The following is a 19,230-nucleotide window of genomic DNA, read 5'->3' as shown; positions in this document are numbered from 1 at the left end:
CTGAAGACAACTGTGAGGAAAGCTGCACCCTCTGTGATGGGGCTTAGGTGTGGCAGATAGCGGGGCTTACACAGGGTTTGCAAGCCCAGGTTGCCATTTACTGAGGGATTTTGAGAACCTAATTGCTGTGTGGCAGGGTGCCCAGTGGCAGCCGGGTGACCTGGCTGGGAAGCGCATCTCTTTTTTGGGGTACCACGTGATGAACGTTAAATGAGACTGTTCGGGCTGGCGCAGTTGCACATCAACACCATCTGAGGACTAGCTGCCCTCTGGGACTAAGGACTTCAGCGAGCTGAAAGCATAACACAGCTCCACGTACACACGGTTAAATGAGAGGCTTTCCATGGCAAATCACAATTTTATGGCTACAACAGGCAAGATGTGTCGCTTTCCAGCCATCAACGGACCCTGCTGCAGAGCAAGGAGCAGTGACTGGGTGTCAGACTGCCCCGTGTTTCTTCACCATCTTCCCATGCTTCATGCACCCACCTCTCTACTCTTCATGCAGACAAATGAGGTGCAGGAGGACCCCGCAGTGTCCCGCCGGGCAGCCAGGCCAAGGGCAGGTGGTGCAGAGTCCTGCAACGTGAACGTACCACAGTGCTTGAGGGCAGCAAACAACGTGCAAGACTGGGTTTGGGTACAGTATTTTTTGATGATGTGGAAAAGGAAAATTGTTTGCACTAAAAAAAAGCGCCAACCAGCAACCACTTCTTGTGTCACTGCCAAGGTCAGTGCTTCATGTTCACGCAGACAGAGGCTGCAGGCTCAAACCCCTGATGAGCAAAGCCAATCAATCAAGTTTATTTAAACACAACGTCTCTGTGGGTGAACTGCAGCACTGAGCTAAAAGCAAAGCAAAACCCTTCCATGTGAAACCTCATCTGCCCGATGCAAAACCTCACCTGCCAGGCAGAGCGCACTTACCCGCATCCCGCAAGCCTTCCCTCAAAGTATTTGTGGCCAAAGGGAGCGTGCGTACCAGTGCTGTCCCAACGATTTATGTTAAAATACCCCTCCCTTTGATAAACAGCTGCGTTACTGCAACAGCTGCGGTAGCAGCAGATGGATTCCTGCCCGGAGCGAGGCAGCAGGACCAGCACGTCCTCACAGTCCCCAGAAAGCCACCTCTGAGCGGGCACAGCACCCCATGGGACACAGCTTCACGCCAGCACTGTCACCTGAGCGCTGGGCTGAAAAGTCAGAGGCTGGGCTCGTCCTATCGAAGCGTCATAAATCTAGCTGGGTCTTCTGGAGGAAAAAAAAAAAAAAACAACAAACAAAAAGACATCTTAAAATAATCTTTAAATCAACTTTTCTAAGAGGGTTTTTGGTGTGTTTCTTTTGTAATTTGGTCAATGGAGCACCTGGGGGTGAAGCCAGGGTTTTTAAAACTGTTTTATGTAACTGGAAAACTTAGTGTTTCACATCTTTGAAATGAAAATATTTTCCTTTCTCTGATGCTCGCCAATTTAATAGTAGCAGTTTATTGGATGCAAGACCGGGGGGGCGGGGGGGAAATGCATAATTCCTTACCGTAAGTTTCTAAAGAGCTTTAGGCCAAAGATGCCTTAGAGCCCATTTCCCACCGGAGGGTCCTGCAAGAAGTTCTGTCACTGATGGGGAATGGGGGTGCGGATTTACGGCCCTTTTGGGTGAATCTGCCCGTGCTCCAGCGGAAGGAGCGGAGCCTCGCGAGGGCGCTAGGGCGATGCAGAGAGACACGCGTGGGGCAGACAGCATCTTTCCCGTGTTGGAGAGCGCGATAGGGGGCCCGTACCGGCGTCGGGACAGCCCTCTCCGGGGACGGGACGGTGCGAGGGGCGCCTGCCCCCTCCCCGCACCCTGCCGTCCCCCCTAGGGTAGCCACCCCCGACTGCGGCCACCCTCCACCGGGAGGTGGCAGCTCTCCGCGGCGGGAGCCCTGCCTCCGCGTCCGCGCACCCCACCCGCTCCCGCCCCCGGGTCCCCGGGGGTGCCGGGAACACTCGTTCCCCCGTCATTGGGGCAGGAGGCGGGGCCGACGTCGTATAAGAAGGGACCGAGCGGGCGTTTCGTTCCCAGGTCCAGAGACGCCCTTGTCCCATGCCCGCCTCCTTCCTCTCGCCTAGCGCGGCGTGACCCGAAGGCGGATCGGCCCCCGCAGGGGAGGCGAGGCGACGGCGGGACGGCAGCAGGAGCCCCGGTACCGGCAGCAGCAGTAGCACCAGCACCAGCAGCACCAGCAGTAGCACCAGCACCAGCAGCACCAGCACCAGCAGCACCAGTACCAGCAGCACCAGTATCAGCGGCGGCGGCGGCCCCGCTGCCCACCTGCCCGTGGCGGAGGTTGGCGGTTGCGATCGTCGCGAGAAGCGGCGGTTGCTGCTCGCGGCCCGGACCCCGCCACCCGCCCCGCGCGCCGGCCGTGCGGCGCCGCGTCCCGCTGGCCGATGAGCGCCGCGGCTCTCTACAGCCTGGACTCGCCGGCATGTTATAAGAGCTGGTGCCTGGAGCCCGCCAACTTCTACGACGCCAAGGTGGGCAGCGGCGGCGGGCCGGGGGCCGCCTGCAAGCCGGGGAGCCGCGGCGGCGGCTGCGGGATGAGCGGCGAGGAAGCGGGGGGCGGCTTGGGGGGCAGCGGCACCAACCTGGCGGAGCTGAGCGCCGCCGCCCCGGCCATGTACGAGGACGAAAGCGCCATCGACTTCAGCTCCTACATTGACTCCATGTCGGCCGTGCCCAACCTGGAGCTGTGCAACGACGAGCTCTTCGCCGACCTCTTCAACAGCAACCACAAGCCCGAGCGGGGCGGGGACTACGGCGAGTACCTGCCGCCGGGCGGTGGCGCCGGCCGCGACCCCGCCAAGGACCTCGGCGCTGCCATGACCACCCTGCTGGGCGCCGAGCCCCGCACCGCCTCCTCCGCCTCCTCCGCCTCCTCCTCCTCCTCCTCTTCCTCCTCCTCCTCCTCCCGCGGCGCCCTGAAGCAGGAGCCGGACTGGAGCGACAGCGACCTCTCCTCCTCCCTGCTACCTTCGCAGATCGCCACCTGCGCCCAGACCATCATGAACCTGAGCGGGCAGCCCACGCCGCCCACCTCCCCCGAGCCGCCGGGCAGCAGCTCCCCCTCCAGCTGCAGCACCCGCTCGCCGGGCCCCGCCGGGGCCGTGTCCGGATCGGGGCAGGGCGTCCCGCCGCCGGCGGCCCCCGGCGGGAAGGAGCGGAGCGGCAAGAAGTGCGTGGACAGGTTTAGCCCCGAGTACCGGCAGCGCCGGGAGCGCAACAACATCGCCGTGCGCAAGAGCCGCGACAAGGCGAAGCGGCGCAACCAGGAGATGCAGCAGAAGCTGCTGGAGCTCTCGGCCGAGAACGAGAAGCTGCACAAGAAGATCGAGCAGCTCACCCGGGACTTGACCAGCCTCCGGCACTTCTTTAAGCAGCTGCCCAGCGCCTCCTTCCTGCAGCCCGGCTCAGGCACCGACTGCCGGTAACCGGGGGCGAGGGAGGGGGAAGCGGGACGGAGAGACGGACTCCGGGAGACGGTGGCTAAATACCTCAGGGGGCTGGGCCGGGCCGGGCCTTGGCGGGGCGCCGGGCCGGGCCGGGCCGGGGCGGAGGCGCGAAGCCGCGGCGGGAGCTGCCGGCCCGCGGCCGCCTCCTGAACGTTGTAGCGACGTGGGGCGACGCCTGGGTCTTTCACCACGCGAAACTTGCAAAAAAAAAAAAAAATAGAAAAAGAAAAAGGAAAAAAAGCTAAATATCTTCTTTTTTTTTTTTTCTCTCTCCCCTTAAATTATTTTTGTAATGGTAGTTTTTCGTCTTTTCTACATTTTACTCATACCGATGCAGCTATGGTACATCTGTTAAAATGATTCAAAACCCCATGTATTTTAGACAGTAGGATGAAAAAAAAAGACTGTGAGCATGTTCGACCTTTTATATCAATTTTTACAGCATTTCTAAGAAGAAGAATAATAATAAAAAAGCATTTTAAACCAACGCTGCTCTCGTTTGCTCTATACCTTGCAAGCGGTGGGGGGCTGAGACACGGGTGGAGGGGGGGCACCTGAAACGGCGAGGTGAGGACAAGGTGGGGGGTGAGGTGCACTGCATTTTTTTTTTTTTTTTCTCAAGCAGGTGAAGGGCGATGCCATGCCCATAGCGGGACTGGCTGGGACCCTCGCATGAGGTAGTTACAAAGTGGGCCCACCCCCCTCCACGGGTCGCTGTGCCAGAACGCTGAGTCAGCTCTTCCCGCTGAGGTGACCCGGGGCCGAGCAGCAGCTGGGGCTCTGCTTTGACAAGGACTCTTCCAGAAACTTGGTATTATTAAAAAAAAAACCTAAAAAAATCCCAAACCCAACCCAAAAATATACATGAACACAAGAACATTGTTATTGAAAATTCCTGTTAAAAAAACCCCCAAAGTGATTTCCAGACAACTCAAAGCTGCCCCTACACTAACATGCAGCTGTAGGCCCACAGGAGATGTTGTTGCCCCCATGCACTCCGCTGGGCCGTCACAACACTGAAGCTGGCCACTTTCACTGGTCACTGCTAGTGACAGCAAGAGTGGGCAGCAACGCTGATTGCTGGCCAAGTGAATATATTACGAAAGGTTAGGTTACTTGTCTGAACTTTGATAGCGCATTCATAAAGATGACAGCATCTGTAGGGCACCAGCAGGAGAATGATGAGCATCTTCAGCAGCCAGGGCATTCCTAGAGAGAGGAATCAGAGGAATCTCACTGGTTTTGAAGGGGCGACCCTGGTCGTGTACAGGGCAGGATCATCCGTGCAGGAATGGGCTGACATCCCGTTCCCTTCTTCCTTACAGGGAGGCAGGGAAGGAGACGGAAACGCTTGGAGGAGGTGGAGGGGGAAGAAGGATTCAAAAGCTGGGCCATTCCTTTAGTAATTGTGACGTATAGAAGATTTCCAGCATCGGCCTCAGCCGCAGGAATGACTTCTGTAGCAACAAGTTTGCTGTTCCTTTTCTGCTGGGTAATCACTTACTGGGACCTGCGCAAAACCATTCGTTCCTCCTCCTCTGACCTGTACGGGCCTTTTAAATACCAGAAAAGGGGAAGGGGAAAAAATCTAATCTCTGACTGAACTCATACATTAATTCTTGCATCTTAAACTATGCACACATAGGAAGATTTTGACATTATTTATCTGATCTGTAATCCACGTCTCTGTACAGGCAGGGTGAGGATAGTTACGTGGCCTACAAAGCAGTTTACTCGTTACCCGTAACAGAAACTGTATAATGAAACACTCGCTTTGTGGGAAGCTACAGATAACAGGGTACTTCTATGCTTAGAGATCAATTAGCTGTAAAAAATTAACTTTACATATGCTTGACACTTCAAAATACAAGCTTTGTTCAAATCTCTTTCTTTATAACATTTATTGGAAGGTGATAACAAATGTTACAACTCAGAATTCGCGAACAACGTGGTGTTTTTGCGGTTGGTGGTACGTCTGGAATCCGCTGATAAAACTCAGCTTAGACCAACGTTCACTGCCCATAGCAAGGCATTTATTTCAAAAACATCAGTAAAATATTTTCCATCTACAAATAATAAATAAAGCATTATTAAAAAAAAATCCACAACCATTCAAAAATCCAGAACAAGATGTTTTATGTAAACAGCAAACAAGCCAAAGAACTCTTTTCTTAAATTCTGAACTGATCTGAAAAAGAAGAGCTCAGAAAGTTGAACAGATTTTTTTTTTTAAATAGCTTTTTTCAGCATGAGCACAATGTGCTTTGTAAATCACAGTTTTCATAAACTATCTTCATACTTATCACACTTGCATTACACATTATCTGTGGCACTGGTTAACAGACAACCACATTACAAAGTCCACTGATAGGATAGGAGCTGACTCGAGTTCGGCTCAGTGTCTTGCTGCTGCTGCTTCCAAAAGAACAATTTCCTCCAGCGCAACACAGTTGGGGCGGCCGGTTACGGAGTGGACGTAGCAGTTCAATAACCCCACCTCCTTTCCCAGCACGCTCTGCACCTCATAACTCTGCAGTGATAAAAGCATGTTGATTAAAACAAACAGTCCTGGACATTCTGTTCTAAGCAGCATTCGCCTCAGAAGATGCAGGGTGTAAGGTCCTGTTCCAACAGACAATTTTTTTTAAGGACTCCAAAAGAAAGGTGCGTTAGAACCTATGGAAAGAATGAATACACTAGACTTTCAATAATTAGAGCTCACTAGCTCGCTCCTGTGTAAAGTGCTGCTTCTCTAGCAGGCTTTTACAAATTAGCTGGTTAAAAAAAGAAAAAAAAAAAAAGCTACTGTGACATTGAACTCAATTTAGCTGAAGCATAACCTACACGTGCTCCCTTTATCTAGCGTTCTGACACTCGCAGGAATTCACATGTGCTAGCAATGTGTATATACATACTACGTATCGATTACCTTAACTGACAGATCCACTGAAGGACAAAAACCCTCTTTTCAGCCCCATCCCCTTTTAACTTTGTATTGTATTGTGCATTGTTTCTGATCACCGGCACCTACACAGTCCCTTCTGTTTAATGATCCCACTGGCAGTTTACCCGCATAAGTCGTGCCTGGGCAAATTTGTGAAGACTGCATTCTGTGTGGAGAAGAGGGATGCGGGGCTGGGACAATTTCTCTAAGTCGAGCGAGCGTGTTACCAGAAGAACTGGTAACACCCATAGCCGATGCCTCGACCAGCCTCTGACCATGGCCCCGCTTTCATCCAGGCTGTGCATTTGTCCAGGTATGTGATACCCATGTCTATTCCCCAATTCAAAGTATAAACAACCCTTTTCTTTTTTTTTTTTTTTTTTTTTTTTTCCCCTAGATTATTTTTACCCCAGACCGGTTCTGCAGTCCAATTCACCATGCAGCTGCACAAACAGCTATGCTGGTGTAACAGAAGGGTTGTCACAAGGTAAGGAACAAGTGGCCAGGGGCAGCGGCAGCTAAAACCAATCTTCCTGCCAAAAAAAGTGATTGCGAAGCTGCACCCTTAGAAACTCTAGCAGTGCTGGCAAAAATTGCCACCTCAAGTGGTTATTTCTCGTGATTAATCTTTGTTGAGATCCGCTGCTTTTTAAAATGCAGTGGTTCAGAGTTGGAAATGCTTGTAAAAAAAAAAGAAAAAAAAATCTCTGCATTTCAGCTAGGGAAAAAAAAAGTTTCTAAGTTGCTATACTCCTAAACTGAAACATGAAAATGAGGTTGTTTGAATTCTAGTAACTCGGAAAAAAACTACATTTTGTCAGTCTGTAACCAAATCAGACACATCCTGTAAAACTGAGCAAGACTTAACCGCTATTAAAAGAGCGGTTTTGGAAATTTTGGAAATTTTTGGAAATTTCTTGATGTCTTTGCTTAAATTAAATATACACCCTCCCGCAGAAGAAAAATAATTTACAATTTCAGAGCAACATTCCGCTTTAAATGTTATCTATAAATCCCATTAAAACCACAGAGCATGTAACAGCAAAATGCTAGAGGACTACGTAAGACAGGGAAAGCAAAATGACCCCAATACGTGTCACCTAACAGAAGATATTTATCTGGGATGATTAAACAAGACAGCGAGCCGACCTTTGCTCCCTTCCACGTGCAATGGAGATGGGGGGGATCTCGGGATCCCAGCTGGACTTCACCACCCTCTGAAGGTGCTGCTCCTTCGCTGCTGACCACCCGTCAGCCAATGCCAGCCAGGCACCTACCTGGGTGCCTCCCTCACCTGCGATAAATCTGGGTCACTGTGCCAAATGTCAGGGTTCTTCTGGTATCTCAGGTTAAAGGCATGACTACTTCACGATTACATAAACTGTACTTTAGCCCATGGATCCCTGTGGCTTACGTGTGTTTCATTCATACAATTATAAAATATTATCTTGCATGCATTTTGCAAATTTCTCTGCTATAACCTGCCAGTAGTTTCATGGTTATGCTACCAGGAAGTAGTTGTGGTTTACAGGGTTTTAAAGACCAAAAGGTGGGGTGGTCGGACTCAATCTTTGCTGTCTTTGGATCCTCAGCCAGAAAATGGAGTAAAGCCCAGCACTGTCCGCCGCAGCTCTGAATATCTGGACAAAGTGCTGTTTGCAGATAGCTCTCCAGATCCATAGCTGAGCTAAAGCTGCCTACACATCCCATCTGTGGTATCCCTCTTCTAAAAAGTAGAGTGTCAGCCTGACGACAGTTGTGCAATAGCAGGGCATCAGCAGGTGGCAGGTGGGATTGCCGAAGGATCCAGCCCACTCAAATCCCAACCTGGACATGAGGAAAAACTTAAAATTTCTAGTGAAATCTCCTCCCATTCCTAGTGCGGTTCTGAAACAAGCTGCCTGGAAAGGCAGAATCTCCATCCTTGGAGGTTTCAAGACCCTGCCAACCAAAGTCACAACTGACCTGCCTACACATTGGCAGTAGCCCAGTGTGAATGGTAGGTCGGATGATGACATCCAGGAATCCCTTTCATTTGAGTATCTTCCCACCTGATTTACGTCTCTTGTACTCTGCCTCCACAGTAAGTCATGCAGTTTAACTTTATTTTGTCAACATTCATTACACCTACCCCATCCTCATTGGCGGAGGACATCAGGAGAGAAGAGATTGTCCTTTGTAATAGCTGGAATGAGAAAATTAACAGGTTCTGTTCATGACAAATATCTCACGTATAGAATGACGTTCTGTTTGCAGGTTAAAACAGTCCCATTGAACAAAGATTTATCATTTTAATATAGAATGGTTTTGTTTCTCTGGCCAAGAAGCCAGAGGAGAGGTAACACAAAAGATGTTCAGAATGGGAGTCTAAAAATACATGTTCCTTTTAGGCTGTGGAGACTGAGGTTTCCCAAGGCCCAACCCAGCAAAGCCCTTCAGCTGGACCATAAACAGCTTGCAAACCTCAGGGTGAACTCACTGACTGTATTATTTGAGTAAGATCTGGGAACTGGGTTCTTAGTCCAAGGAAACATAGGTTTAGTATCCCATTAAATTACAGGATACTCTTACATCTTTTAAATTTTCTTCTGACAGAGTTGTTTATAAACGTGTGGCTTAGAGTACCTACGTGTCTACCTATCTAGCCTCACTATACTCAATACACCAAAGCTCATTTTGTGTCATACCTTTACTTTTACTGTACTTTGAGACCGGGATGGACAACTCAAGAAGACTTCCAGCTGCATTTTCAAAACCGGTGAAATGACAACTTCAGAGCACTCATTGCAATATAGCGATCCTCTGAAACACGCAAGTGATGATGGAAAAACATAGGGAAATGGAAAAACTATCAGTCGTAAAATCAAAACACAAAAAAACCAGCTAGCTTATTCTCTAAAATACTTTGCAGGCACACTTTTAGTAGGAAAGTCCTGGTAGAGATTCAGTTGATAATAACAAATCGGGCTCTTCTGTTGGTAGAGCTAAGTAACTCTCTTGGAGGACCTAAACTCTTCTAGCAAAAGGATCTTCCTTTTGTAAGTTTTGGCAACAAGGGAGGAGGTTGCTATTTATAGTCACCCCACTTAAGCAAATATTAATCTCATAACCTTCTAAAAGTTATGGCAAAAGAAAATTTGTAGTATAGATTTGGCTCAGGTGACTTATTGATTTAGGCCCTTGTTCAGCAAACGTTCAATGTTTCCAGCACACACTTAAGTCATACGCATAAAATTAAGCTCAGCTATAGGTGCTTGCTGGAATAACGTCTTAAACAAATATTGATGCTACATTGTTCTCCAAATGAAGCAAAAGTGTCCTTCATGGTAGAGATTTTTTTTTTAATTGAACTACACTACTATGTGCACATATGCATATCCTTATTTTTTTGCGTGATAGCATAATACAGGACAACTTTTTCAGCCTTTTTCCCCTGGGAGGCTACACACAACAAAGCATACGCAGTAAAGCTTCTCAGATTTAGGAAAATGTTAACTATTTCAATGGGATCAAACCCACCCAATTTCTCCTTATGCTTTTTGTAAGCTTTTCCAGTGGAAAGAACACCCCCCTTTCCTTATTTTTACACTCTGACTACTCTCTTATCTTCTCATGTTTTTATCCCATCAAGTATCTCAGACTCTGCAAAAGCAAGTTGGCCAAGCAGCCGAAGGGGGAGGCTTTCCAAGAGCATGCCAGCGTGATGCAGATTTAGCATTTCAGGTGGTAACAGGTCCCGTAGGATCAGTCTTCCCATTTGGGACAGTCGTATTCCCAGAATGATTCAACATCCTTTTAGAAAGATTACAAATTTAACAGGTCTGAAACGCAACTCTCTCACACTTACGTCAATTACAGCAAAGATGACAGTTCAATATAGGAATGAAGTAAATTGGTGGTACACAGGGTAGGACAGACAAACACAAGAAGCTACTTTTAAAGGAGCTTAAAATCAGACCTGTGATTTATGTGGATGTTTATTAAAACCAGTATTATAATGCAGTGGGCTATGAAATCTTTATAAGCAATACTTTAAGACTGGTCTGAAAAAAATGTGATAACTGGAAATTCAAACAATTTCATATCTACTTGTATCTTTCTTAATAAATTAATCTAACCTTGCAGGTTTTATCAGTTCATCAGCAATAAAAATTCTACGTCTTAGTTCTAGGAAGGAACAAAGTGCAGCCTGTGCCTGCAGGAATCATTGCATCACCTGTTGCTGTTATGGCTACATCTGCAAAACACCTGGAGTGCTTTGGAGCACGCTGACTCTCACCTGTCCTGGGGACACAGTTCCAACTTTCCATTGCCACATCTGTCACATGTAGGCCAGGAGAAAGCGGTGCTTTCATTAACTCCAACAACAGTACCTGCAGAAGATGAAAATCATACAAAATACTAATGGTAAGCTAGCAAACACAGTCACTCCGGGCTTCACAGCAGGTCTGATGCTTTCTGACTCTCAGCTTAAAAACATGACTTGCTGGAGCAAGCACCAGCTCTTCCAGCAATCTCACTCCCTTTCTCCTTCATCTCTCCAAACAGGGATGACAGTACAGCAAAGCGTGTTACATTCTAAAAATACCAGAAGGTAGATAATTTATAATTAACTTTCCAAACAGGTTCAGTTCTTTTGGTTTGGGTTTTATTGTTTTTCTGATTTGTTTTTATTTGTTTGTTTTCTTTCTGGTCCTCTGATGTTTCCTTGGCAATAAATAGCTATAAAAATCATCAGGTCAGATAGCTTGATATTGATATTTAGGAAACATAAACCAATGAGAAGATCCAATCCCTTTTGAAAGCAACGATGCAGGCTACATTCCATTAACAATGGAGTTATTCTTTATTTATACTGATTTACTAGAGATTAGATCTGGCCCACAGATTTAAGTGGGTGCCTAAGAAGGGAATGCCAGATTCTTTGGACTAATATAAAGGGCCTTGCTAGTTTTGGCAAGAAAAAATACATTTAGACTTTTATGAGAACCCAATAAAGAGTGTATTATGTTTTATGGTAACGATATGCTGAAATTATGAGCATTATTTACGGAGAAAATAATTGTAACTATTTTGAATTATACAATGTGGATCACCTGTAAGAATTAAATTACACTAAAATAAACCCTTACTGGTACAACAGAAGTACAAACTAAAAATTCCTGTTCCTATTGAGGAAGAATCTCACCGGTTTATATTGATTTCAATAAAAGAAACCCTTGGAGACTAGGGAGCGTTTACACTGTCTGGTCTGTAAGACAGGGTGTTAATCCCTTGCTTTCTTGGTTCTCCTGTAACAAGGACTGACAGGAAGGAGGGAGCTACATACAAACAACAAAACCGTAATTTTCTCCGGGAATTCAAAGGACAGTAAATCTGAAGATCAGGAAAGGTACTTCTCAAATACAACATTTATGACCTAATTTCTATGGCTATAATGAAACAACATGAATTTCACTGACAGAATAAGCAATTCCATGCATTAACCTCTTGGACTGTTACAGGAATAATTTTAATTCTTCAGTTTTTGTGATAAACTGGGAGTTTTCATCACCACTTGCTACTACAAAGTAGGATGCCTTCTGCCACAGCATGGGCATGTTTCCCTTGTTCATGAAAAAGAAAAACTACCAATTAGTTTGCTGAATATGTTTCCTTTTCCTTTTAAAAAAATAATTTAAAAAACAAAACAAAACAAAATCCCCTTTTCTGACAGATCTGTTTCTCTCTAAGCCTTTTAATTTTTCCCTAATTGTGTACCATACTGCAGGATGCTAGCGCACAAGTAATACAACTACATGTAAAGAAAATAAATCAGGATCAGACTGATGAGATGATGTCTAGTGGAGAGGTTTATTTTGATGACAACATAGAGTTCCCTCAAGAAAACCACCAGAGATCACTGAAGTCAGAACAAACACAACCGAAGGCCGCCACAGATGTAATAATCTAGTGACAGTCTTGTCCATCCTATCTGCAAGGTGATTTCTTAAGTTTAAGCTGCTGCACATCTTTGTCGAGATTCTAGATTTTGCTTGACATTCACAAACCTTTTGGATATTTTCCCAAGATCCTTCTTTTAAATGGCAACGCACATATCCAAAATTTGATTTTTACCTCTAGTCTATTTTCATGGGTTGTGGCTGAGATTATTAAGAAGTGACTGATAATAGGACACCACCTGGAAAAACAGGTCTCTGGTGAGGAATGTAAAGAAGGGCTGAGGATTAAAAGTTACACTCTGGTTGAAATGTTCAAAAAAAGAATGTGTTTTGTTTGTTGTTTTTTTTTCCAATTAGTTACCCTGATTCATGGACAGGAAGGGGAAAAATTCAACCAAAAAGAGAAACCTAGGTAAGCTGATTGACTCCATTTTATTCACACCATTAAGAGGGAAACTGGAAAAAAAAAACACCTCTGAGTAAGGGTGTTCGGTATGAAAATATCCAACGTCAAAATCCAATCACTGGTGGTGAGTCATATACTAGACAAATATCATTAATCAAGTAATATTCCCACATAACATATGTGGTATGGACTAACTAGAATTTCCTCATAAGCATGGTTAAGAGGAAAAACAGTGGTGTAGTATGAACTGCCAACATTTAAGTCATCCTGACTGCTACTATACAGCAAAAAGAAGTTGGAAATTACTTTGCAATGCATAGTGGTAAGAAAACAAATCTATTAACCCTGAACTCACAGGTGAGAGCCACAGACTCATCTTTAAAAGAAGACTAAACTTTCCAGTAGAAAGCACCCGCAGGTTTTCACTCATCTGCTGAAGAGCAACACACTCCATTCCTGAGCTGATATGACTGGACCTCTCTGAAACTGGACCTTTCTGACAAACTTAGTGGATCTGCTTGGATTACAACATTGTCCTTTTGAAGCTGGGGCAGCTATAGAGTAGTAGCAGGTTGCTCAGAGCCCAGCTTTGACCAGGAGTCAAAGGAACTGCCGAGGTTCCTTCTAACCTAACTTACCTTATTTATACACCTTCCAAAAAATGACTGATCCACCTAAAACCCAGCAGGCAGCATGGCCTGTGCCCCTCCTCAATCCTGGCACTCCTGGAAGCTCTGACATTGTGATCAATTGCCGTACTTGTGGATAGGGACTTGAATGACCACCTGCATTTTTCACTGGTTAAAAAGAAGCTTTTCTAGGGAAGGCTGAGCCAGTTGAATCCCTGAGAGCCCAGAGGAGCAGCCATGACTGCAAAGGCGCAGGAAGGAGCATGACTTCAAGAGGCAATAGTGCTTCTCATTCAAAGCCAGACTACCAACTCTCTGAGTTAAGAGGCAGAGACAATCAGTGAATTTTAGAGAAGACAGATCTTCCTTCATGGGTTACTCCATCAAATACAGATTCTTCCACCAACAAAGGAGGGTTAATGCTATCAGTTTCACTTCTTCAGTAGAAAGATGTAGATGATAACTAACCAAATTCCAAAACATATATATCTTTAATGCTATTAAATAATTTTAGTTACACATAAAAGTGAGAGTTATAATCTATATATAGCATTAGCACAGGTATAAATAAGATACTTTATATTCTACATTGGTACAAATGTGTGGGAACATACTGATAACAGCTGCCCTCGACAAATTTCAGATGAAGCCAGACAAGGTTGTAGGATTAATTTCTCCTTCTGTCATTCTTTCATCTGTGATACAGAACAGGGAAAGTGTGACACCTCCCACGTCTGTAAAGTAAGGACTTGTTTACACAACAGATCACAAAGGTGTATTTTCTTTGCTTTACTGGAAAAAGAAAGGACAGGTAGGATAAAGTAGGCTTTATCCTACTACATATGCTGTCAATTGGACAAAAAAAAGACAGACATTTCTCATATTTAGTTATAAAATTAAGAGTGGAGAAGTGATAATTCTTAGTGTAACTATTGGAAAGGTTTAAAAAAAAAAAAAGCCAAAAAGTATTTCACAGCCTGTGACAGAAATGTCTTTCAGGTAATTCATAATATCGATGTGAGATGCACATAACAACCAAGCTTTGAGTGAAGTCCCTCTAGTTGTCCTTGTTTTTCATTACGCTGTGTTAGAGTTCAAGATTTGTCACTGCAAGGTGCTCACATATTAATCACAGAGGCACTGCTAACTTGTGGCTCTACCGTAAGAGAAGGTACGTTTAGTAACAGCTTTGTGTGGTTTCAAACTGTCCTTTTAGTGGATCATATTCCAGCTGGAAGGATTCGTTTGTAGCCATTATTTGCTATTATTTTAAAGCTCATTTCAAATGCTCCAGTGAATACTGAAGGTATAAATGTAAAACAGTATCAAGAATTTTCTACAAGGGCTACTGGAATCTTAAGAGTTAAATTAAGAAAAGAAATTGTCCTTAAAAGCCAAGAGTTATTGGGCTTTTAAGGACTTTTTCCCTATAGGCACTCTACAATTGGGATGTTTAAGAAGCTGACTGGACAAAGCATTAGAAAATACACAGTAGGAAACGTTTCTGCATGATTAGGAAATGTTAGAAAATACATTGTAAGAAATGTTTCTCCATGCTTAGTGGTAGGAATTAAACATTAGACAAAGCAATGATCCATAGTGGCTGGTGAGCAAATATTGGCCAAGTTATGCTAGATGACTATGGTGAAATATTACATTGCCCCATTGCAGCAAAGCTCCAGGGAAATCAGACACTAACCCCCACCATTCAGGACCTGGCTAACGTATCTCATCCATCTGCCTAAAAAATATTAGTATACCTTACTATTGCCAATATCAACAAGGCTGGTGTGAACAGAAGGCTCCTGAAAGAAGACAGCAAAGGGAGGAATATAATAAACCAGATTGTGCATCAAACATTTATTCTGGGGTATGTGCAAGTGGGAGCAGAGCTTGGCCAGCAAAAGACAAACAGAGCCCATAAAGAAGTATAAAAACGTAAATATCCTAATGTCCTACAGCAATATTGTGCCTTTTTTTTTTTTACGCTTCCATGCTGTTTATGCAAGAAATCAACATGAAGACCTAACAGATTAAAGTGAGCCCAAATAATTGATCGCATTAATTTCAGGAAAGGCCATACAAACCTCTTACAGCACAAACGGAGTTGGCCTGAGTTGTAGAATCCAGCTCATCGAGTCTGACAGGGCCAGTCAGCTCACTGAGGTCAGCACCGGCAGCCGAGTACAAAAGAGGCTTTTGTAATAAGAGAACAGTACGTTCAACACAAATAATCCTACCTGCCAACAAAGACATTTCAATTCAGTACAGTAACAAGGAAAAAGGTGACCATATTAATTGTCATGGCCAATAAAGACAACAATCTCTGCCAGCTACTAAACAGATGGACAGACTCCATCAGGTTTTGTCAATGACAAAATATTTTGCTTTCAGTGATACATGCATCATGCTCTGGTTACACTTTGCAACTCCTGGGGAAAAAAAAAAGACGTTTCAAAAATTTGAACATGAGAAAAGAGCACAACTCTACTCTGACTGCATCACACCACGCTCCCTGCAAACATGATGTTAATGTCTATTCCCTGGTAATAAGCTTGGGCATCCCTTCAAGTGGTCTTACTTTGTTTCAAAGATTACAAAGAGTAGGTGTATGCAATGCTTTATTCTCCAAAGCAGAGATTTTTGCTTCAGGACATGCAGCCATTTACAAAGGTTGGTGCTTCCAGCTCACTTAGATTTTGGAAGTGACTGAAGGTGTGAGATGTGAACTACCCATGCAGGCACCATACAGAACCATATCTGAACTTCAGAAAAGAGTGACTAAAAATGAGTGTAAAGTTGACTACCATCTTTACACAATCTGTATGGCAGCGAAGGCTCACAGCTAAGATGCTACAGGAGAGTTTGTAAAGGTTCTGTGTCTAGGGACACAGTCTTTAGATTCACCCTCTTACTCCCTTTTAGAGGCAGTAAATTCAACAGAACAAGTTTCTACAAGAATATAAAAAGGAATGAAACCAAGTTTCTTAACAGAATAGACTATTTCAGTTGGAAGAGACCTACAATGATCATCTAGTTCAGCTGCGAGTCTTTGAGTCTTTTGTCATCAGATTCAAAAGCCAACAGGGAAGACTGATAGAAATATTGTTGGACATATAGCAAGATCACTGAATTTCTCTTTTAATTTGGAGATCAAGCCAAAAAAGTAAAAAAGAAACCTTATGGGAAAATTCTAATTACAACCCCTTTCAAATTTCTTCCCAAACTTGCAATGTCTCATCTTAAGCTGAGAATGAAAGTCTCTGTAGGTCACATACTGCAGTGTCAGGGATCAGGATGCTATTTCAGTTTGATACCAACTGCTTCAAAACCACGCGTAAAGCTTACCATTTGCCCACAGAGCATCCTTGAAGAAGACGAGTCGCGAGGCAACATTGAGGGCTTCTGTGATTTCTGTACTGAGAACACACGATGCAGCGACTGACACAGCAACAACTTTTGGAGTGATGTGAACCACATTTTGCAATGTGGAGTCAGTTACAAATAACCAAATCTCTCTTTGATTTATAGGAACACTGTGTTTTGTCTACAATTTCAAAAAAAAAAAAAAAAAGATACAAAAACTGGAATGCAGTTGTTAGTTTTCAGTAGAAGGAAAGAATAAAACAACATCCTCATATCTAAATAACTAGTAAAACTGACAGAAATTATTACATTTAGGGCTTCTACAGGATAATGAATCAAAGTTTTATTGGAAATTTTCATTATTCCTTACTGCAGATACAAATATTTCTACCTTAAATTAACTTTCTGAGGTTGACTCGGAATCTTGGCTTTACCTCTATCAACTATCACACTTTATCATAACTCATATGGACTGTACTAGGGATTTGAAAACATATTTTATTTTAAAAAGTATTACTTGTGATATATACTATATATAATATATTTATACTATATATAAGATATATACAAAAAGTTAATTGGTTGTTTTTATGAACAAAGACTTCTCTAATTTTTGCCTTAAAACAACAAAAAAAAGAAAGGCTATTGCTACTACTAGCATATTTTCCATGTACTGTTATCTGATTCCCAAGAGCACCAGTCCTTGGCTAATAGCTACTGTCCAGTCCTTGGCTAACAGCTACCGCAAGTTACAAAGCTGGAGTTTTTTTTTTTTCTGTTGAACAAACATCTTGAAATATTTGAATGGTGCATAGAAATAGGAAAGCAGATAACTCAAAAGTAAGACATAGGAATCCGCAATGATAATGTAAGTTTTCTGTCTAAGACATGTATAAAATCACTACGGTGCGACTAAATTAAGGTATATCACAACTACTGATGTCACTACCTAAATACCTACATTTCACCTCAGCCTTGATATCTGAAAATAATTATCACAACATCAGTAGCGTTTTTTAAATTTTTCACATTGGGATGATGAACAAGACAGACTAGACAGACATTTCATACACATCAGTGCTTATTCCTGGGTCTCTAACAAAATCAGATGGGTCACAATTTGAAGATTCATGGTTTTCTTCTTATTTTTTTAACACAGCTTTTATAATACCTGTGTGTGTATGTGAATTTTCCCATGCTTTAGATAAAATTGGTTTAAAAATAAAGCATATTTCACATTTACCAGTCCAAGAAATATGTAAATTTTAAGATTTTAATGTTTTAAAATACTTAAATGAAATTAAATTACTTTCTTAATTTAAAAAGCTTTTGTTACTATTTTAATTAGTCTGCCAATTAAAACTTCATACTTAAAACACTTAAATGAAAATTAAATACTACAATGACTGGAGAGACACATATCACATAAGTATTTTATTTTCCAAGTTGCATGTCTCTAGCTTAAGGTAATGCAACGAGAACCCCAACTTTTTGTCTTTGGTTGAAGTCAAACCTCGAAACCATTAACCACAGTAAAAATAGGTTTTTGTTCACGCTAGCAGCTTTTAGAACAAATGCAATAATGCAAATTGTAAATAATGACTGGGAAAATTAATAACTCAGATATTATGGTTATGCCTTAATGCAATATATGCTGCCTATGGCATTGACGCTGTTTCTTTGCCTGGCAACTACATACGTTTGAGTACCTCCTCTGCGTAGATAGCATTAGGACAGCTTCAAAGAAAGAATTTTTACAGCTGTCCCATGAGAATTACTAACACATTAAAAGCTAGCTTTCAGAAGAATCATCCAAAAAATAAATAATAACAAGCGCAAAAATCACAAGTTAGTATAAAATCATCATGTTGCTATGTGTGACAATTTGTTCTGAACAGAGAGGACACAACAGACAAATAGCAGCAGGATTGAGTTATAAGGAAGGACAGCTCCTTAACCACAGATGGAATATATTTCCTCATATTCCTTCTGTACCACAGTACAGATTCTGAGTAACAGTAAAAGCATATTTCCATTCCTCCTTCATACAAATGACGTATCTCAGAATACTGTAGCTACATAGAATAAATACTATTTTTTAAAGTACATTTGAATTAGCTCACGTAGCAGATTACCTGATGAGAATAAATCTGCAAAATAAACCAAACCATAGTCCCTTCCTCACTTATTACAACTGGATGATTTTGCATGAGAAGGATATGTCCCCTTGGCAAAGGCAACTGCAGTAAACAAGCTGCTATTCGTGACGTTCTTCTGGGAGGATTAGGCAAGCAATACACTAACAGCAGGTAACTACCTTTGCATTCCTAGAGCAGTTATCCAGAAGTGTTATCCAGCAGTTATCCAGAAGTTATGCAGAAGAAGAAGATCTTTCATTGCTTTTCCAACATTACTTTCAAAAAATGTATGAGCACTCATGTTGTTCACT

General features: G+C 43.5%; 2 protein-coding genes across 3 annotated transcripts in view; one reads left to right on the top strand and one right to left on the bottom strand.

The window, feature by feature from the left end:
* The first annotated feature begins 2,046 nt into the window (after window positions 1-2,046).
* Window positions 2,047-3,981, top strand: CEBPD (CCAAT enhancer binding protein delta). Its single transcript, XM_086740789.1, has one exon. It carries the CDS (start codon window positions 2,433-2,435, stop codon window positions 3,471-3,473), a length of 1,041 nt encoding a protein of 346 aa, XP_086596915.1. The 5' UTR covers window positions 2,047-2,432; the 3' UTR covers window positions 3,474-3,981.
* A 1,399-nt stretch (window positions 3,982-5,380) lies between these two features.
* Window positions 5,381-19,230, bottom strand: part of SPIDR (scaffold protein involved in DNA repair) — a 204,640-nt gene continuing 190,790 nt past the window's right edge. Inside the window, exons 15-20 of one of the 2 annotated variants that reach the window (XM_086740788.1) lie at window positions 16,764-16,962; window positions 15,503-15,655; window positions 10,718-10,811; window positions 9,126-9,240; window positions 8,570-8,623; window positions 5,381-6,024 (exon numbers count right to left, since the gene is read on the bottom strand). In XM_086740788.1, the coding sequence (XP_086596914.1) occupies window positions 5,890-6,024; window positions 8,570-8,623; window positions 9,126-9,240; window positions 10,718-10,811; window positions 15,503-15,655; window positions 16,764-16,962 (750 nt within the window). In that variant the 3' untranslated portion in view covers window positions 5,381-5,889. Of the gene's footprint in view, window positions 6,025-8,569; window positions 8,624-9,125; window positions 9,241-10,717; window positions 10,812-15,502; window positions 15,656-16,763; window positions 16,963-19,230 lie in introns of those variants that run through there. The other variant, XR_015257684.1, reaches the window with a different exon arrangement.

Source organism: Chlamydotis macqueenii, chromosome 2 (assembly GCF_036417535.1).
Source record: "Chlamydotis macqueenii isolate bChlMac1 chromosome 2, bChlMac1.mat, whole genome shotgun sequence".
NCBI classification, from domain to species: Eukaryota; Metazoa; Chordata; class Aves; order Otidiformes; family Otididae; genus Chlamydotis; species Chlamydotis macqueenii.
This window is presented reverse-complemented; position numbering and strand designations above follow the sequence as displayed.

Bases quoted from the DNA above. Each gene is read 5' to 3' on its own strand.
- CEBPD (XM_086740789.1), top strand. From the start codon at position 2,433: ATGAGCGCCGCGGCTCTCTACAGCCTGGACTCGCCGGCATGTTATAAG.